At 38.8% G+C, this 16,812-nt stretch overlaps 1 protein-coding gene across 1 annotated transcript; it reads left to right on the top strand.

Annotated features, from left to right (window-relative positions):
* Nucleotides 1-3,994: 3,994 nt before the first annotated feature.
* LOC139718655 (uncharacterized) lies at nt 3,995-11,208 on the top strand. The gene is made up of 6 exons (XM_071630116.1): nt 3,995-4,100; nt 6,565-6,664; nt 7,366-7,479; nt 8,149-8,225; nt 9,070-9,202; nt 10,410-11,208. The coding sequence occupies exons 1-6, from the start codon at nt 3,995-3,997 to the stop codon at nt 11,056-11,058; spliced, it is 1,179 nt and encodes a 392-aa protein (XP_071486217.1). The 3' UTR covers nt 11,059-11,208.
* The last annotated feature ends 5,604 nt before the right edge of the window (nt 11,209-16,812 follow it).

Below are 16,812 nucleotides of genomic sequence, written 5' to 3'. Positions count from 1 at the left end.
AGTCACACTTTTGGTGTCATGGGGAAGTGGGGTGAAAGAAAGAAACCAGCATAAAAATATAGCAGACTTTATTTCACAATCCCTTTTTCTTTACTTTTTTTTTTGAGAGAGAGAGAGAATAGACATCAGCACCCTTCTACTTCGCTACACACATACAAAGTTTCCAAGTGATGTCTATTTTCCTTTTTTTTTTTCATTCCTTTACTCATCTATTAACCCATTGAGGACGGTTTGATTTTGCTACAACATGCATTTCACATAGACGCTTGCCCGAGTATACTCGGACTCGTCCTCAACGGGTTAAAAAGAAACATGTAAGAGCACAGCAATGAATAAACAGATGACACTTTCATGTCATATCCACTCTGTTGGAATGACGTGTTTGAATTGCTCCGTGTGGAAATATAGAGTTGCATAACAATACCTAACCCCGAGGCGCTCCTTGTACACAAACCAACACGAAGCATTGCCAGTGGGGCTGGTCACAGTTAAACAATACCCAGATCAATGTAGTATTCAAACAAACAATACATCTTGCCAGTTTACGAACATGCTACTTGGGAACCCAACATTTGGCAAGTGGTGCGGTGGGATATGAGTTGGGCGGGGCTGGGGGGGGGGGGGAGGGGAAGGAGGGAGGGAACATAAAGAAGTCTTAATTGCCCTACATGGCTATGTGCATATGTGACAACATTGCTGTAAACCTTGATCACATATGAATTCAATGCCCATCTACTACCCCAGGGATGCCAAGTTCAAAAAAATTTGATGAGTGAGATTTTCATGACTCGGCATCTCGGCGAGCGAATGTGCGCGCGAGCGAGGGCGTGGGAGGAGTTTTTTCCCCAGTGGCCTCCCTCGGCCTCGGTAGGGAGTTTTTTCAATTCTTAAATTAATCTTAGCTCTTAATGGTGCGATCAGGTGCATGACTATTTTTTACTTATTTTGAAAGACACATGGAAAATATACCTTCAATTGCAACTATCACTTTAATCTTTTGAGCTTTGCTCATTATTATAGACCCAAGTTGCAGACTTTGCCCGCTGCTTGAGAAAAATGGGTGCCATGCGTGAGATTGTGAGACGGCCCCTAAAAATGCTCGAGTCTCACGCAGAGTCTCACGCAGAATGCGTGAGACTTGGTAGCTCTGCTACCCATACATTATATATTCAATCATTTACATTCACAACATTGGAACAGACTTGTCAATGAATAGGGCCCAAGTCTCTCTTTTTTTTACTACCACCTGCATATTCTTGCAGGCGCAGGCGCCACCAGTACAGTAGGCCATGTTGTAACACTTTATTTACATGCATTTCCCTATTTACGGTATTTGTTACTGTAGTGTAACGTTACATAACTAAACGCAAAACGAAAAATAAACTGGGATCATCAGTCGGAGATGGGCGGGGCGATTTTGTATAAATGCACAATATAGTCTGCTTTATTTATTTTTTAAAATGTAAAGTAGAACCTAACCTGTTTCAGCAGCTATCAGATAGTAAAAGTCACCAAAACTATTGATTGCTGGTGTGGTCAAGAAAAGTCTACCTTCAGTCACGGGAGAGTTGTCGTCAGCTTGCCTTTTACTAGTTGCAGTCGCCGCTTTAGTTCATGAGATGTACAGCGGTATATTGTACGCGGTACACGGTACGCCCTACTTTCTACCCCGCAGTGCGTCCCTCGCAATCCCCGTTCGATCCCGGTGTGGAAGTCGAAACTGCTCTCTTCATATTCAGCCAACAGCGCAACAGTATGTGCTCCTTCTGCTACGCTACAAATTGCTGTCACTATTCATAACCCCTATCACGGCCTGACGTGCACAGAGTACTCACGGTAGATCTATGCCATTTGGCAGGTGGATTGACGGAGATAAGTGATCGTGTTTCTCCTACCGTCATAAAAGTGGCTTCACTGAGCTATGGAAAGCGAAGGTTTCCAAAATGTATATTACAGGAGACCATGATTATGATGTCAAAACCGCACGTATAGCTTAATTGGTGCAAATAAAGGGAAATTCCAGACGATTTTCATACTGTCACATTACAGGGGCGGATCCAGGAATTCTGTAAAGGGGGGGGGGGGGGCGTGACTAAAATTTCTGGTGCCACTTCCGGGTTTCATTTCATTTTTTTTTCTGTTTATCTCTTTTGTTTTTAACGAAAAATAAAGGGGGGGGGGGCGTGCGCCGGTTGCGCCCCCCTCTGGATCCGCCACTGCATTATGCAGTACTTAAATCGATAGTGCCATGTATCTAGATTTGTGGAATTTATTGTGGTCCTTGTGCAGATAAACCAATACTCTGAAAATCCCCGAACCCTTCTGGTGAACATGCTAGGCTGCGGCAATGACAGAGGAAGCTCATGAAATTATATTCTCACTGATCTCTAAATAAATATCCATCACATTGTTCCATACCACTTGCTTAACATGCTTTCTTTTAGTTTGTTCTGCTTCCTTGACATCCAATCATACATTTTTACATAAAACTGCTCATCTCATTATCCTCGTTCATTAATTGTGACTTTTTAAAAATGTAATTCCGAAAACATTCTTATTCTCATCGCAATTAGGGCTGTACTATAAATTCTCAAATTCTGTAGCCAGTGTATGGAAAGAAACTTTTTTTCTTTAACTTGATAATCAGAAACACTTTTAGTAATTAGTTTTGGGAATGCTTTCTTCATGCATTATTGGGGTTCGGTCAATGCTTCATGTCTGTATGTAGAAGCAAGATATAAATGAACTTCACCTAATGGTTGATTTGATATTAGAGGAATGTTAAGCCCTAGTGGAGTGCTGTTCAATCATTCTTATTGAGTACTGTACTAAGTGATAGCTAGGCCTTAATGCAAAATACAAGAAATTATTTGCACATTTCTAATTTTACCAAATTATACAGGGTCACCGTCTGCACAATTATTTCAGCGCTCATTGTTATTTCGTCTATATTTAAAAAAAATGCAAAGCTCCATCAAAATTGATATTCTGACATTCAATTTTGAGTGTAAGATGGATAGCACAGATCAGAGGGCCAGGAAAAGTTTTTGATGAGGATGGGAAAGGCTTTACAAGACTGAAGGGATTGGTTTGATTGATACTTTAGACAGATTGATTATCATTTCGATGATATGAGGCATCATTGGAGTAGGTACAAAAGGGACACCGTTATATATGCAGTTGCTGTTTTTCATCTATAAGTATTAATGAAGAGATAGACGCTCTCTCCCTCCTCCCCCCCCCCCCCCTCTCTCTCTCTCTTTCTCTCTCTCTCTCTTGAAGCATTTGGCGTTCCATAAAATTCACCTGTCATGATAGTCTAGCTATTTTAGACCCATTGATTAACGTCAGCTACTGGAACACTATCTATGCAGGGGTGTATCCAGGATTTTTTCTGGGGGGGTCGTAATAAAAATTTTTGGACCTTTGCCTTTGCGAGGGAGCGGAGCGACCGAGCGGGGGGAGGGTGTGGGAGGGGGGTGTCCCCCCTCCCACGGTAGGGAGTTTTTGAATTTTGTATCTTAAAATGGGGCCATTTGGTGCATACAAAAGTGACTTTTTCGGCATGGCAGTGCGGCTTAGAAATAAGGTAAATTATGGCATATTAAAACTAAGTTACGAAATTTACGAGGTTTTTGACAATTTGCTGAACACCGGTCACTTTTTTTCCCTGTTGTAGGCCTATATAGAGTAAAAAGCCCTCAAAAAACAAAAATGTCTTTTACAAAAAGTGGACCTTTTGAAAATTTGGGGGGGTCGTACGACCCTCCCGACCCCCCCTTGCATACACCCATGATCTATGGCTCTAAAAAGGGATACTTTTGTACTCATAAATATTTTGATTACATGTAATTTGTGTCCTATGGGTATAATGACCGAGTTTTTTAACTCAAAACACCTGATAATATAAAAATTAAGGAGTCATTCACCGATTCTGGTCTGTATGCATGACTAGCGGAAAAGTAATACGCATAAACATGGCAGCGCACATGTGATGGCAGCGCACATGAGGAGGAAAAAACAAGAAACGAGTTCTTCATCGGAGGACGAAGCCGAAAGTGAACGGCTGTCTTCGGCTGTTTGGAACCATGATTCATTCAGTAAGACCAAGAGAACAAGCCCTTAAATGTATCGATGTTAACTTTTTTTGCCTTGTCAGTTCTGCAGAAACCCAGCCAAATTGACCAAACTAAGTGCTGGGGACATTGACCAAATGCAAGGCCTAAGCCCCGTATGTTCAGATTTGTGTCAGTAGCAGTTTTGTATAGAATCTCTGTCTAGCGCTTGCGTAGAAGCGTATAAGATCACCGAAGATGCTCCCATCCGCCATAGTATAACTGTGTACAAGGAGCGCCCCGGCCCGGGGTTAGGTAGACATTCATTAATAAAGCAGTCTGATATGTTGCAGTAAAATGGATTCAGTTTCCTGGATATGGAGGAATTCATGGTCATTCCTCTATTATTAAAGCCTTTAATAAAGGATTATTCTGCCCCAGGGCCAGGGAGAGCTAGAGTAGGCCTAGCTACACGCAGCCGCTGTAGGGACAGCGGCTGCACCTCCATTCCTTCGCAGACGTTGTCATTTTTCAGTGTGGTTGTGCGACTCCTTCATGAATATCTTTATTAATCGTGGAAAACTAAAATACAAGGAATTATCGTAATCTATGATAATCATTCAATAATCGGTATGCGATTTTTTGTTTAATTACGTCAAAAACTCACCGAAATCTGTGGCTGAAATCAGGTCTGTAAACGTCCTTATTGCTTCACTCCTCATCTGCGTGTTATTTGAATGGCATTCACTCTCGTATACTACAACGTACAACGTAGGTAGTCGGAGAGGCGCCCTCTAGCTCTCCGACTACCTACGTTGTACGTTGTAGTATACGAGAGTGAATGCCATTCAAATAACACGCAGATGAGGAGTGAAGCAATAAGGACGTTTACAGACCTGATTTCAGCCACAGATTTCGGTGAGTTTTTGACGTAATTAAACAAAAAATCGCGTACCGATTATTGAATGATTATCATAGATTACGATAATTCCTTGTATTTTAGTTTTCCACGATTAATAAAGATATTCATGAAGGAGTCGCACAACCACACTGAAAAATGACAACGTCTGCGAGGGAATAGAGGTGCAGCCGCGTCGCTTCGCGACAGCGGCTGCGTGTAGTTAGAGTAGGCCTAGATCTAAGCAAACAATGAATGATATTTGTGATATTGATACAGTTAATTCGCATTCGTACGTACGTGCACGAGTTATGATTAAAATGAGACAGTCGATGAATATAAGCGTGATACCAATTTCTAAATTCTGTAAAGTTTACTAGCTAGACCACATTTTATAGAGATCTACATACTTTTGTAGATGTTCTCGTGGAGATGCAGAAATTCCACATATTTACATTAATTTTCAAGTATTTTGCACTACTTCTGGCTAGCACACATTCTGAAATGTGCGAGTGATTTTAATGTGATAATATCTTCACAATTTTTTGAGCAGGTTGAATCATGTGCTTTGTCCCTGTGGTATGAGTGTGTCTGTGTGTGTGTGTGAGCATGTGCCAAAGTACGGTATTGGTGGTATTTGTTTCAGTGCATGCTTGTATGCAGTACAAATCATGAAATGCAGTTTTGTGTGTGGGCCGTGGCCGTACATTAGAATGGATTGGGCAGTGTTTCCCGTCAAATTTCGTGCAGGGTGATGTCAAATCATACTCTGTCATTTTTGTGAATTAGATGAAAACATACACGATTAAGTAAGCAATTGCTTGGTGCGAATATGTTTTTGAGCCGCTCAGTGCAAAAAAAAAAGAATGAATTGTGTGAAAATATGAACATTTACAGTAGTCTAATTGAATATTACCATGTCTTTTTTTTATTATTATTATTTTCTCTTTTTTTTTACAGTGCCGAGTTTATTCGCTTCTTGCATTTGGTATGCATCTGTGCTGTGTGTAAATTGTAATTCTTTGATACCTTTTGAATATCATTTTCATCTCTTTGTTTCTAATTTTCTTGATTTTAAAATGTGTGATATTACAACTTTGTAAATGTCTCCTTCCTTTTGAGTGACTGCAGTCAAGTGAAGTTGATTGTTATGTCACTTTCAAGGAGGTCGGCATAGCACATTTTATTAATTAATGATTTTAAGTTCAATTAGCTTGTGTCATTGAGGGTAAATGAGTGAATAAAACCAATATCTACACAAATATTGAAATAAAACCAATATCTAAACAAATGAATAAAATAAATGTCTTGAACCTGTGAAATTTCATAAAGAGGAGAATTTTTACTGGCTACAAAACCACAGTCCGAGTACAGACTTTAACTTTTAGTCAAAGAAATAATTGATTAAATTGATTTTATGTAGGCATTCAGTCATTTTGATGAAGGCATACCCTTCTTATGTCCATTCCAAGATGGAGAAACATTCTTCACCCTGAATGTTGGAAGCTTTTTAAGATTTCATTCTGGAGACACACCACAAATGATGCATATATTTATGTACTATCAGCAGTGTGCAGTTCTATCTCACCTTCAATACATTTTGACTTTCAGGTCAAAATAGGCGGGCCCAGCAAAAATCCACACTACTCTCATCCGGACAAAATGCCTGTGTTAAAACGAAGTCTGTTGTCACTGATAAGCCCAGCATCAGGTAATGACTTGTGATACTGTAATGTTTCATGAAGTGAAGTCAAGACCAGCCACAGTTTGATATCCATTGTCTACAGCAAAGATATTACCTTAAAGTACTGTAGATGCCAAATATTTTGCTTGCATAACATTTCATGAATTGGGAGTGTCAAGACAATGTCCATGGTGTTTAAATTTGCAATTGGGCAGGTGAATATCGTACTGGTAGCATGCACTCGGGATACAGGCGTGCATGTGCACGTACTAGGCTGGGCATGTGTGCAGCTGCTGCCTGCCCATCTTACTGTCACATGTACATACACTGCTTTCATACTCAGTACTGTAACCAGAGGGTGATATTTTGGTGGGTTGTTAAATTGGCAATTATTATTTTTTTAACTTGCAAAATTCACAAAAAAGAATCCCCTGCAAATATCCACTATCTACAGTATGTTATGCCATATTTTTGTCATTTTTTAAAAAAGTCAATACAGATGCGGTAGTTTTTCATTGAGAAAGCAGCCATTCTACTAAACTTTGTTTATTCTGTTTATAACATGCATTGCATTACCATTAAGTGTCATCTATTGTTTCTCTTGGGGGATAATGCAGATGATGATAATGGAATGGCCTCTCTCATATACCTTGCCATTGGCAGCACAAATCATATAAAATGCTTGTTAGATAATCAAAGTTTGTTGACTTGCCATGACCTCTCTGCAGGAAGCAAATAGCAGAAGACTATCATGACCAATTCAATGAAGATCACAAGAATGTCATAGCAACACCAGAAATGAGGAGCTTTGTGGCCAAGAAACTCTCATCATTCTTGGATAGGTGAGTTGATATGCCTGATACCAAATCATATCTGTAATTAATTCACTCTGAAGAATCTTCAATACTGATGTCACACATCTGATTGTTTGTTTTTATGGTTTTCCAGTAACTTTGTCTGCCTCATTGCAGTGTGTGTGTAGGCCCTACATGGCTTGATTTTTGTATTGATGTGATATGGTAAATGTGTTCGAAAAATTGATAGTGTATGAGAGCATCATATTATATTTACAAGTGTGCAGAAGGAATTAAATTTGTTTATTATTTTTTTCCTATCCGGAGCACAATCTAAAAGGATGCTGCCATCACTCTTTTCGTACCTCTTTTTTTTTCTTCATAAAAATTTGGGTCTCATTAATCATTTTTCTTGTGGAACCAGATATGACATGGTTTTTAAATCAATTTGATAGACTTTGGAAGCTTTGCAAAGAACAGAGAGGATGTCTAATTTTATTAAAAGATAGTCATGTGTATTTTATCTATATTATTTATTTATTTTATTTATTATTATTATTATTATTTATGAGGGGGGGGGGGTTGTTGCCTGACAACTTATTGTGATGTATGCAGGAGCTTTTCAGGTATTCAGCCCATATCAAAAGTATATAAGTCTGCAGAGAACTGATGTAAATTGTACAAGTAGCATGTTATCACACCATCGTGTCTTTACAGATCCTTTGAAACCGTGGATCCAAAGGACACAAAGGGACAAGTACAAATTGGTGCAACCCTGCAGGACCACCATGATGGTGAGTATTTCATGCTTTGGATGAGTTGTTGTAAAAATGTTTGTGTTTTTCAGGCATTTACGAGATTGGGCATATCTTCCGTGCAATTTATTTCTGCTTTTGTGAGCAAGGTGTTATTGACGAGGAACATATATCTGTGTGCAGCTATCTGCGAATGGTACGACAAACCTTGAGCTTGGATCTTGGGATTACCACTGTAATGAAGGCCAGGATCTGTAGTACTATATGGGCTTACTAAGGCCTTGCAAGTTTTTCCACAAGATGTACTCATCATGATTATGACTCTTGTATATGAACTACCTCTCTGCTAGTCCCATGCATGGTACTCAGAAGAATATGACGTGTGATGCTTGTGGCAGTTATTTCATCTTTCCATTTTAATCGTTGCATTTTATGTTTATTGCAAGCTGCATATTTGGCTTTATGATATTATGCATATTTTTACCTAGTGTTCTGTGTGCATACATTCACATTTCTAAACCACATTTCTCTGTTTGTACTATTTTATTGTGCTGTTGATGTGCTTTTCCACATTTTATTATGATGTATGCAATGTAGTGTTAAATTTGAGACCATACATTGATACAGTTGAGAGTATTGCAGGGACTGTGTAATATATTATATGGAAGGGGTAACATTACATGAAAGGACCCAGCCATAATATTTATTGCCCTTTTCTGTGCATTTGCTAGGTGCTTTTTACATCAAATTTGCCATCATTGAACCTGAAACCAGTAATAAACCTGATACCCAGCAATCTCTTGATAAGTTGTTTTAAAATGTGGATGTTAATGTCCCTCAAAATGATGCAATGAAAGCTGTGCTGTTTCCTGTGAATATTCAGATGCATTCAAGCTGCTCTCCACTTCCTGTTGTGCTCCCGACACATCCAGCCCTCCTCCACCAGTGAGGCAGAAGAGGCCTTATATTGGGCGCAAGAGGAGGAGGAAGCTCCCGACTGAAGACCCAGAGGACAGGTGAGTTGGAGGGAGAGACGAATAGATAGAAAGTGTATTTTTGGTATTGAAAGAATTGACCTTTTTGGAGAACATGAACAATTCCAGCAATAATTCTTTAACTCTTTCTGTGCCTCAGTGTAAACCCGCTGTGTGCCGCATTATTCTGAGACCACGAGGCATGAGTGCTGTTTAAAAGCATCCTGTTTTTCAAAGCCACACAACTTTTTGTGGAAGCATTTATGCTAGCATTGCAGCATAGCAAAGTTGAAGAGAAATTGTGCAAGCTTTGCTGAGGTGTAAATTTTATGACAAAAATATGGTTATGGTGCTTTCAATGATCTGTGGAATATTGCGATTCATTGATTGGCTTCTTGTGCACTAGTGTGTGCTTGAGTAAAATATGTAAAGCTAGCAAGCCATTGACTGAGTGGGGCTTGCCAACTAACACACAAAGGGTTAGATATTCAGATATGTTTTGGAGGAATATTAAAATTGGAATTCCAAATTATGAGTTCCAGTCAACACTGGTATCTCTCTTTTCATCTTTTCTATTATGATACTGATCAAATAGTATGTGACCCTGTATCTCAAAACGCGTACACTGTTGCACGATTTCACAAATGGCTCTTTTGAAATTTGCAAAATTAAAATGCTTCAAACATTTCTGTCAGCTCAGTCAGCTCTGTAGCTTTGAAACTTTGCAATAATCATGAATGAAGTTTCAGATTGATCTAATAGTCTCTTTAATACAGTGGTTGTCATGACCTTTTAAATCCCTGTTTTGTTCTAAACACAATAAAGAGTGACTCGATGCACTTGATTTTGCTCTTATTTCCACTGATTGTTTTTCCTTTTCATGTGTTACTCTGATACAAATAACATCCTTGTAGGATTAGTTGATCTTACATATGAGTAGACTAGTCTAGTCCCTGAACCAGTCAACCACGACTCAGATTTACAAAAAAAAAGGCGCATGTTTACTGCATTGCAGACCATTAAGCAGTTTAGATATGCAAGTACATATGTAACTCAAGCACAAAGTTGTGTGGGAATGTTAAAACCTGCAGTAGAGGATTACTACTTGTCATAGAGAAAGTATTAATAAGCCTTTGTCATCCCAAGTTGAGAAATACACAGTGTAATGGTTTGTTCATTCCTGTAAGTGTTATATTGTTTCAGGGATTTCTTTCAAGTTCAAATTTTTCCCTCTCTGCTTTTCAAACAGCAGTGATTCTGAGGTTGAGAACAAGCGACTTGCGGAGGCAGCCATCTCAGGTGAGCAGATCTTGATCTCGTCTGTCAGGTTGGCGGAGATTTCAGGTGAAAGGACCGCCCAGGTGAATGGCAGTCAAAGCAGTGAAGAAGATGATAGTTTTGGGGACTCTGAACATGGATCTGACCACACCCATAGGAAGCGGGGTGCTCCAGAGATAGAGCAGAACGGAAGCATAATCAGGGACAGAGGTAAATCTGAGGTGGTTGACAAGTCATGTTTGAGTGAAGCAGAGCACTCCCAGGCCCAGCCAACAAAGAAGAAGAAGAAGAAGAAGAAGAAAAAGAGGAAAGATGTCCAGGGTCAGGAGAGACTCAGCTGTGAATCAGGTGACATGGTGGATGCAGAAAGGAGAGAGTCAGTGGAGGCACAAGATAAACTGAAAGTAGTCACTATGATGAATGGTGATAGCATTACAAACACAATGAATAGGAAGAAAAAGAAAGCAAAGAAGAAGTCCAAACCTGGCAGTGAATGTAATGAAGTTTTGAGGGAAGACTCTGAGAAAACAGATATTTTTGACACAACCACAAATAGTCAAGAAGTCATTGTCAAAAAAAGAAAAAAGAAGAAGAAATGTAAGAATTGGATAGAAATTTAGATTCTTTGTAAAGATGTGTCATATTTCTGCAGGAAATTTAATAGACGGATGGCTGGATCAGCCCATTTTCAGCTGCTCTAGCTAGTCTTCCATGGTGTCCAGTTGTATGCACTTGGACAGACCACTTCACCGGGTTATGCACTCTGCTCTTTGAATGAATGAAGCGAGACCTTATGCATGCATTGGTTGTGACTCTCTCACACATAGGATCTCCATAGTATGTCCCATCTGAGGCACAGAGTGTTTTGCCTCTGCTGTAGAAGACAGCATACCGATATTATATCACACAACTTTTCTCACTATTACTGTTACCTGGTTCTTGGGTAACTGAGTTGAATTCACAATCCAATTACTTTGATCTGTAAGAAGAGAAAAATAACATATCCAGTCACGATGGATGCGGGGATGAAAGTGTGAAGCTCAAAACCACATCCATCCTAGTAATGTCATTTAACTCAGAATTTGAAGTAACTTGGTTAGCTTCACTCAAATACCAGAGGTGGATGAGTTAAACTTGTGAGAGCAAGTTCTTCTGTTTAGATCATTGCATTTATCCAGAAATTCCAAAAGTTTTAGAGAGGGACAGGATGGAAATGGGGTAGAAATATTGTGGTATTGCATACCTAACACAGGTAGATTGTTTTAGGCTTGGGCACTTTTTGCTGTTGGGCCAATCCCTGGGTGGTACCTGTGTGGAGAGGTCCCATTTGAGCTCACTGCCATACAAGTTGGTCATTTTCTGTCTCACTAATCTCTGCAGCCTCTTGATTTTCTACCTCATGTGCTCTCACTACATCATCATTGGGATTGCTGGGTCTAGTTACTTTGTTCATGGGAGGTGACTGGGTATTATTCTGTTTGGCAACACATCTGTTGAGTTCCATCGTGTACTCTATCTGAACATGTGTCATGGTCGGAATGCACTCAGGAGTATCTGTGTGGCATTGAAGTTTCAAGGGTGCCTGCAGGGCAGGGTTTTTTTTTATGCTTTTGTAATTTAAGGGTGGCATCCTTTTCCTTGCTAAGAGGAACAATGGACATGAGGAACTATGGGCATGGATATTACAAATTATCGCCTGTATGGTCAACATAGAGAAGTCATGTTAAAAACATCACAGGCATTACCAGAAATCCACTGGTCTTCAACTGAATGTGGTCATCAACTAGAATCAGCGAGTCTGAACGTCTGAAAAATAGAAGAGACGTGAACATGCAAATGACAGTGATTAGGTGAAAAATGTGATTAATATCAAATTATTAGCCCAACAAAAAATTGAGTGCTGGATCAACTGACATAAACCTCTTTTGTTTGAATTCAGAAATACAATACTTAACTCTATAACACAAATTCAAATCATGCAAAGCAACGGGTGTCAGCAGCCAATGACTGGCTATTTATTCAGTGTGTGTGTTCATGTAAGCCATGTCATATGGGGTTCTGAGAAGAATATAAGACACAATGATGGCCTTTAGTCCAGTTTCTGTATTTGGCCCCACAGGTGAAATGGAGTAAAGGTCATTATTGTATCATTATTGTGTTGGTGTCCCCCCTGTTATGGTAGGGCGCTTTTTCAATTTTTAGCTCTTAATGGTGCGATCTGGTGCATACTTATGTGACTATTTTTTACTTCTTTTGAAAGACAAAAAGGAAATATACCTTCAATTACAACTATCACTTTAATCCTTTGAGCTATGCTCATTATTATAGGTCCAAATTGCAGACTTCGCCACATGATATTGTCCTGTTGCATATTGTGCAATGGAATGAATGAACATTGTCTCCTTTTACTATAAAAGAGCCAACTGTCTTCATCCATTCAGAAGAAAACTTGCACTTGTTCGTGGCAGCACCCTTAAATTTTTCAGAGAGGGAGGAACATTCCTATATGGAATGATGGCACTGGACATGATTTCCAGTAAATAACGGTTTGGTGGAAGAGTTGGTGGGGCGGAATTCATGCTTAAAAGGATCGTATACATGTAGTTTTGGTTAAAGGGATCGTACAGTTTTGGTTGAGACCTAATCTCGGGTTTCTAACATTTTTTGGTGAAATAATGAGAAACCTCTTATGAAATATGAAAGAGCATGTAATTCTATGAGGAATTCAACGTTTATTTGATGGAAATTGGTTTTGAAATGGCTGAGATATCCAAAAAAGAGCGATTCTAATACAGTGTGGGACCCACACTTAATTACGATTGCTTTGTTTTACTTTGTTTTTGGATGTTTTAGCCATTCCAAACCCGATTTTCATCAAATGGGCAATTCCATGGGAATGTGGACATGGCACTGAAATTTCAACTTTATCATATTGCAAAAGAATTACTCATTATGTATTACCCATATATTGAAGTTAAAGAAACTCAAAGAATTATATCAATCGGTCAAATATTTCCCGAGAAACAGCTACAAATGTTGAAGACAATTTTTCAGTCATCCGAATTGCTAAAATGCATGCTTAACTTGATATAATTTTTTTTTAATAGAAAAATTCTACTAGCACTTCAATTAATTTATTTTAAAGAAGCAAATTGGTTCTACTTCAGTCTCCCATGAGGAAATTTTTATGCCACCTTCAGAAAATTCTAATCACCACATGTGAAAGTTCAGCCCTTGAGCCATGTAACGCGAGTTACCGAAACAAGAAATATTTTTCATTCTGAAGGAAGCAGTGGAGGTAATTTGTTGGGAATCGTAATTTTCTAAATTCATCACACCCTGATACTGTACACAGGATGTTGACTTGAATAAACACTGTTATCACATTAAAAAATGTCAATGAAAAGTGTAACGCGAGTTACCATGTAACGCGAGTTACCGGCATGTAACGCGAGTTACCAACTATAAACACAAGTTTCCCCCAACATAAGCAAATTTTAGCACTTAATTGAGCTAGATTGTGGTGAAAACAATCAAATGCAGTGCTATACACACTATGCTGGACTGAAACAAAGGAGGGCAGCCTAATAAACTGTGATTAGCATCAAGGCCACTGATCACATGCCACATTGAAGAGTCTAGCCTGGCTTTCACTGCATACTGTACATGTATCCAGCAGTGAATGAGACCATTAGATTTATCTTTTGAATTGCCTGCATCAGTATTACAGAATTTTTATTACAGAATGCTATAAAGCACAGCAAGTGTTGGTTCTAATCCTTGTTCGGTGGTCTACTGAAGATGACACCTGTCCGGAGATCAGGAGGTTGTGGGTTCGAATCCTGCTCAAGTATGTATGCCCATGATTTTTTTATCATGGCTACTAATAAAACACTGATCAATTCAGTGAGCTTATTAACGTTGATGTAGGGCAATTTGTCAATCAGTTGCAATGAAAACATCTCAACGGAAGAATTTCATGAATTTGAATAATTACGCAGTACCCACTGCATGTTATAAGGATTAGAACCAGCACTTGCTGTCGGGCGAAAGCACGGTGGTCTAGTGGAGATGACACCTGTCCGGTGATCAGGAGGTCGTAAGTTTGAATACTGCTTGAGTATGTATGTACGCCCATGACTTTTTTATCATGGCTACTACTAAAACACTGATCAATTCAGTGCTTATTTACGTCGATGTAGGGTAATAAGCCAGTTCGTATACACTGTAGCTCATGTACACATTGGTACAAATGACCTTTCTTTTTTCTCAGTTGGTTCGGCACTTCACTTGTTTTCAAAGCAGCATAATGCATAAGCTTGCATGACATAACAATTCATGGAACTTCTGTTCAAAAAAAGAATGAACTTGCATTTTGTAGATCAGGGGATCAGAATACTCCCATCAGTTTATAATTTAGCAGGCATCCATTTCATTGTTTTGTATTGAATGCAGTAACAGCTTATTTCCGTTTATATTGCAAAATACCATTCTTGCTGTCAGGTGGATGTGCTGGCAAGCATCATTTAGATAAGGATCGCATGAATAATCATCGCATCACAGATGCTTATGTCAGTGAATTTACAAACCAAAATGCCTGTTCGTACAAATGATCTTTTTTTGTTCATGCACAAAGTGGAATTACGAACTGGTCTTTTTGTCAATCAGTTGCAAAGAAATGTACTAGTTTTCACTCCTCACAAAGATAGGATTTGAATTTTTGAAAGATTGTAAGCTGTTTCGTAAACTTGTATATAGGGTTTGATACTTTTATGTTTTGTTTTAAAAAGACTTTCAACATTTTTCATCTTTACACTCTGAAACTTACAATGTGATAATACACCTATATCATCTAGTATATATTCAAACATATTCAAGGTCTCTATGAGGAGTGAAGCTCTTATTAGTCTTAAACACACTCTTCTATTGGGTTTATTAGTAAAACATTTGTTTAACATATTCGTTTTACTATCTACACAAATAAGCATCTCTCAGATTATTCAACACAAGATTCAGTGCCATCAGAACAATTGTATGTCATCAATTTGTGTCACCCTGTGTTAGTGGACATAATGTAACGCGAGTTACCGTAACGCGAGTTACCGACATAAAGGCTCCCTACATTTTTCCAGGTCATTGTTACTCAACTCTGATATTGTTAATTTATGAGTCCTAACCCACTATCAATTCAAGGTAGGAAAACTTTTATCAAGATTGTCTAGTATGAGGAGACTTTCCAAAAAGAGGTCTTCATAGAATTGACCATGTCCTTTTTGTGTAACGCGAGTTACCGAAATTAAATGATTCAAGAATCCCAACATGTTTGTCCTTTATTTTTCTTTTTGGATTCATTTAGTTGGTGTATGTCTACTTAACCCATGATGAAAAAAGTAACTTGTAGATCCTACCAATTACAAAGATATTGGCACATTATCCCCAAAATGTACCCATTATTTGTAACGCGAGTTACCGTGGAATTGCCCAAATAAACTTTGAATTCCTCTTAAAATGGTATGCTCTGTACTATATCATAAGTGTTTTCTTGGTATCTCACAAAAAGTTAAAAGCCCAATTCTCATCTCCACCAATACTGTACCATCCCTTTAAGACCTAATTTCAGGTTTCTAACATTTTTTGGTGAGATAGTGAGAAACCTCTCATGAAAGAGCTGATATTGTATACAATACATAACAAAGCACGGGGAGACACACCACGGACCACGTCCACCTCTGTGGAGAGTCAGCTAACAACTGCTCGCTCACACTGCCCAAGCAAGAGTAAACCCACATGCGACCCGTGCCCCCCACTACAACTTTTAAGGTCACGGGGTCACCGCACGCCACGTACGTCCTACTAGACGTACCAGAGACACCTACTTCCAGTGCTCTAAACTCATTTCATTACACAGCCCCTCCCTAAGACTAGTCAGTCCCTTGACGAGAGCATGTCTTCTCATACATTATGAAATGACCAAAACCGGATTCTAAAATTCTGTATCTCTTACAATTAGAAACATAAACAATAACGCAATATCGACCTGCTTATTTGAACCTCTCCAATTAGCATAGCAACCTTACCTCTCCTTCTAAGCTCACTAAAACAAGCTAAAACAACAAGTATCTTGCGTGAAAACATGAAAGACTTTCTTGCAACTTTGCATGAACATGTACTTATATAACTTAAGTCATCACCATAGTAAAAGCTGAATCATTACTTCACGTTTGAGTTATTTATAGATAGTTTGGTCTTCCACCATTTTTATGACGTAGATTTAAAAGATCACCTTGTGTATGCATTACCATTCTTGAGGTGATTTGTACTTTTCCTGTGGTAACTCTTACGGTAGATGAAATTATATTTATACTTAAAGGACA

Source organism: Diadema antillarum, unplaced genomic scaffold, assembly GCF_040938485.1.
Source record: "Diadema antillarum isolate AM-2024a unplaced genomic scaffold, OU_Dant_1.0 scf00000008, whole genome shotgun sequence".
In the NCBI taxonomy this organism is placed as follows: Eukaryota; Metazoa; Echinodermata; class Echinoidea; order Diadematoida; family Diadematidae; genus Diadema; species Diadema antillarum.
The sequence above is the reverse complement of the archived record's forward strand: the minus strand, read 5'-3'. Positions and strand labels throughout refer to the sequence as shown.

Excerpts from the sequence above, each read along its gene's own strand:
- LOC139718655 (XM_071630116.1), top strand. The coding sequence starts at position 3,995 with ATGGCAGCGCACATGAGGAGGAAAAAACAAGAAACGAGTTCTTCATCG. Across the intron at positions 6,665-7,365 it reads ACTGATAAGCCCAGCATCAG|GAAGCAAATAGCAGAAGACT; the intron begins GTAATGACTTGT and ends ACCTCTCTGCAG. Across the intron at positions 8,226-9,069 it reads CCTGCAGGACCACCATGATG|ATGCATTCAAGCTGCTCTCC; the intron begins GTGAGTATTTCA and ends GTGAATATTCAG.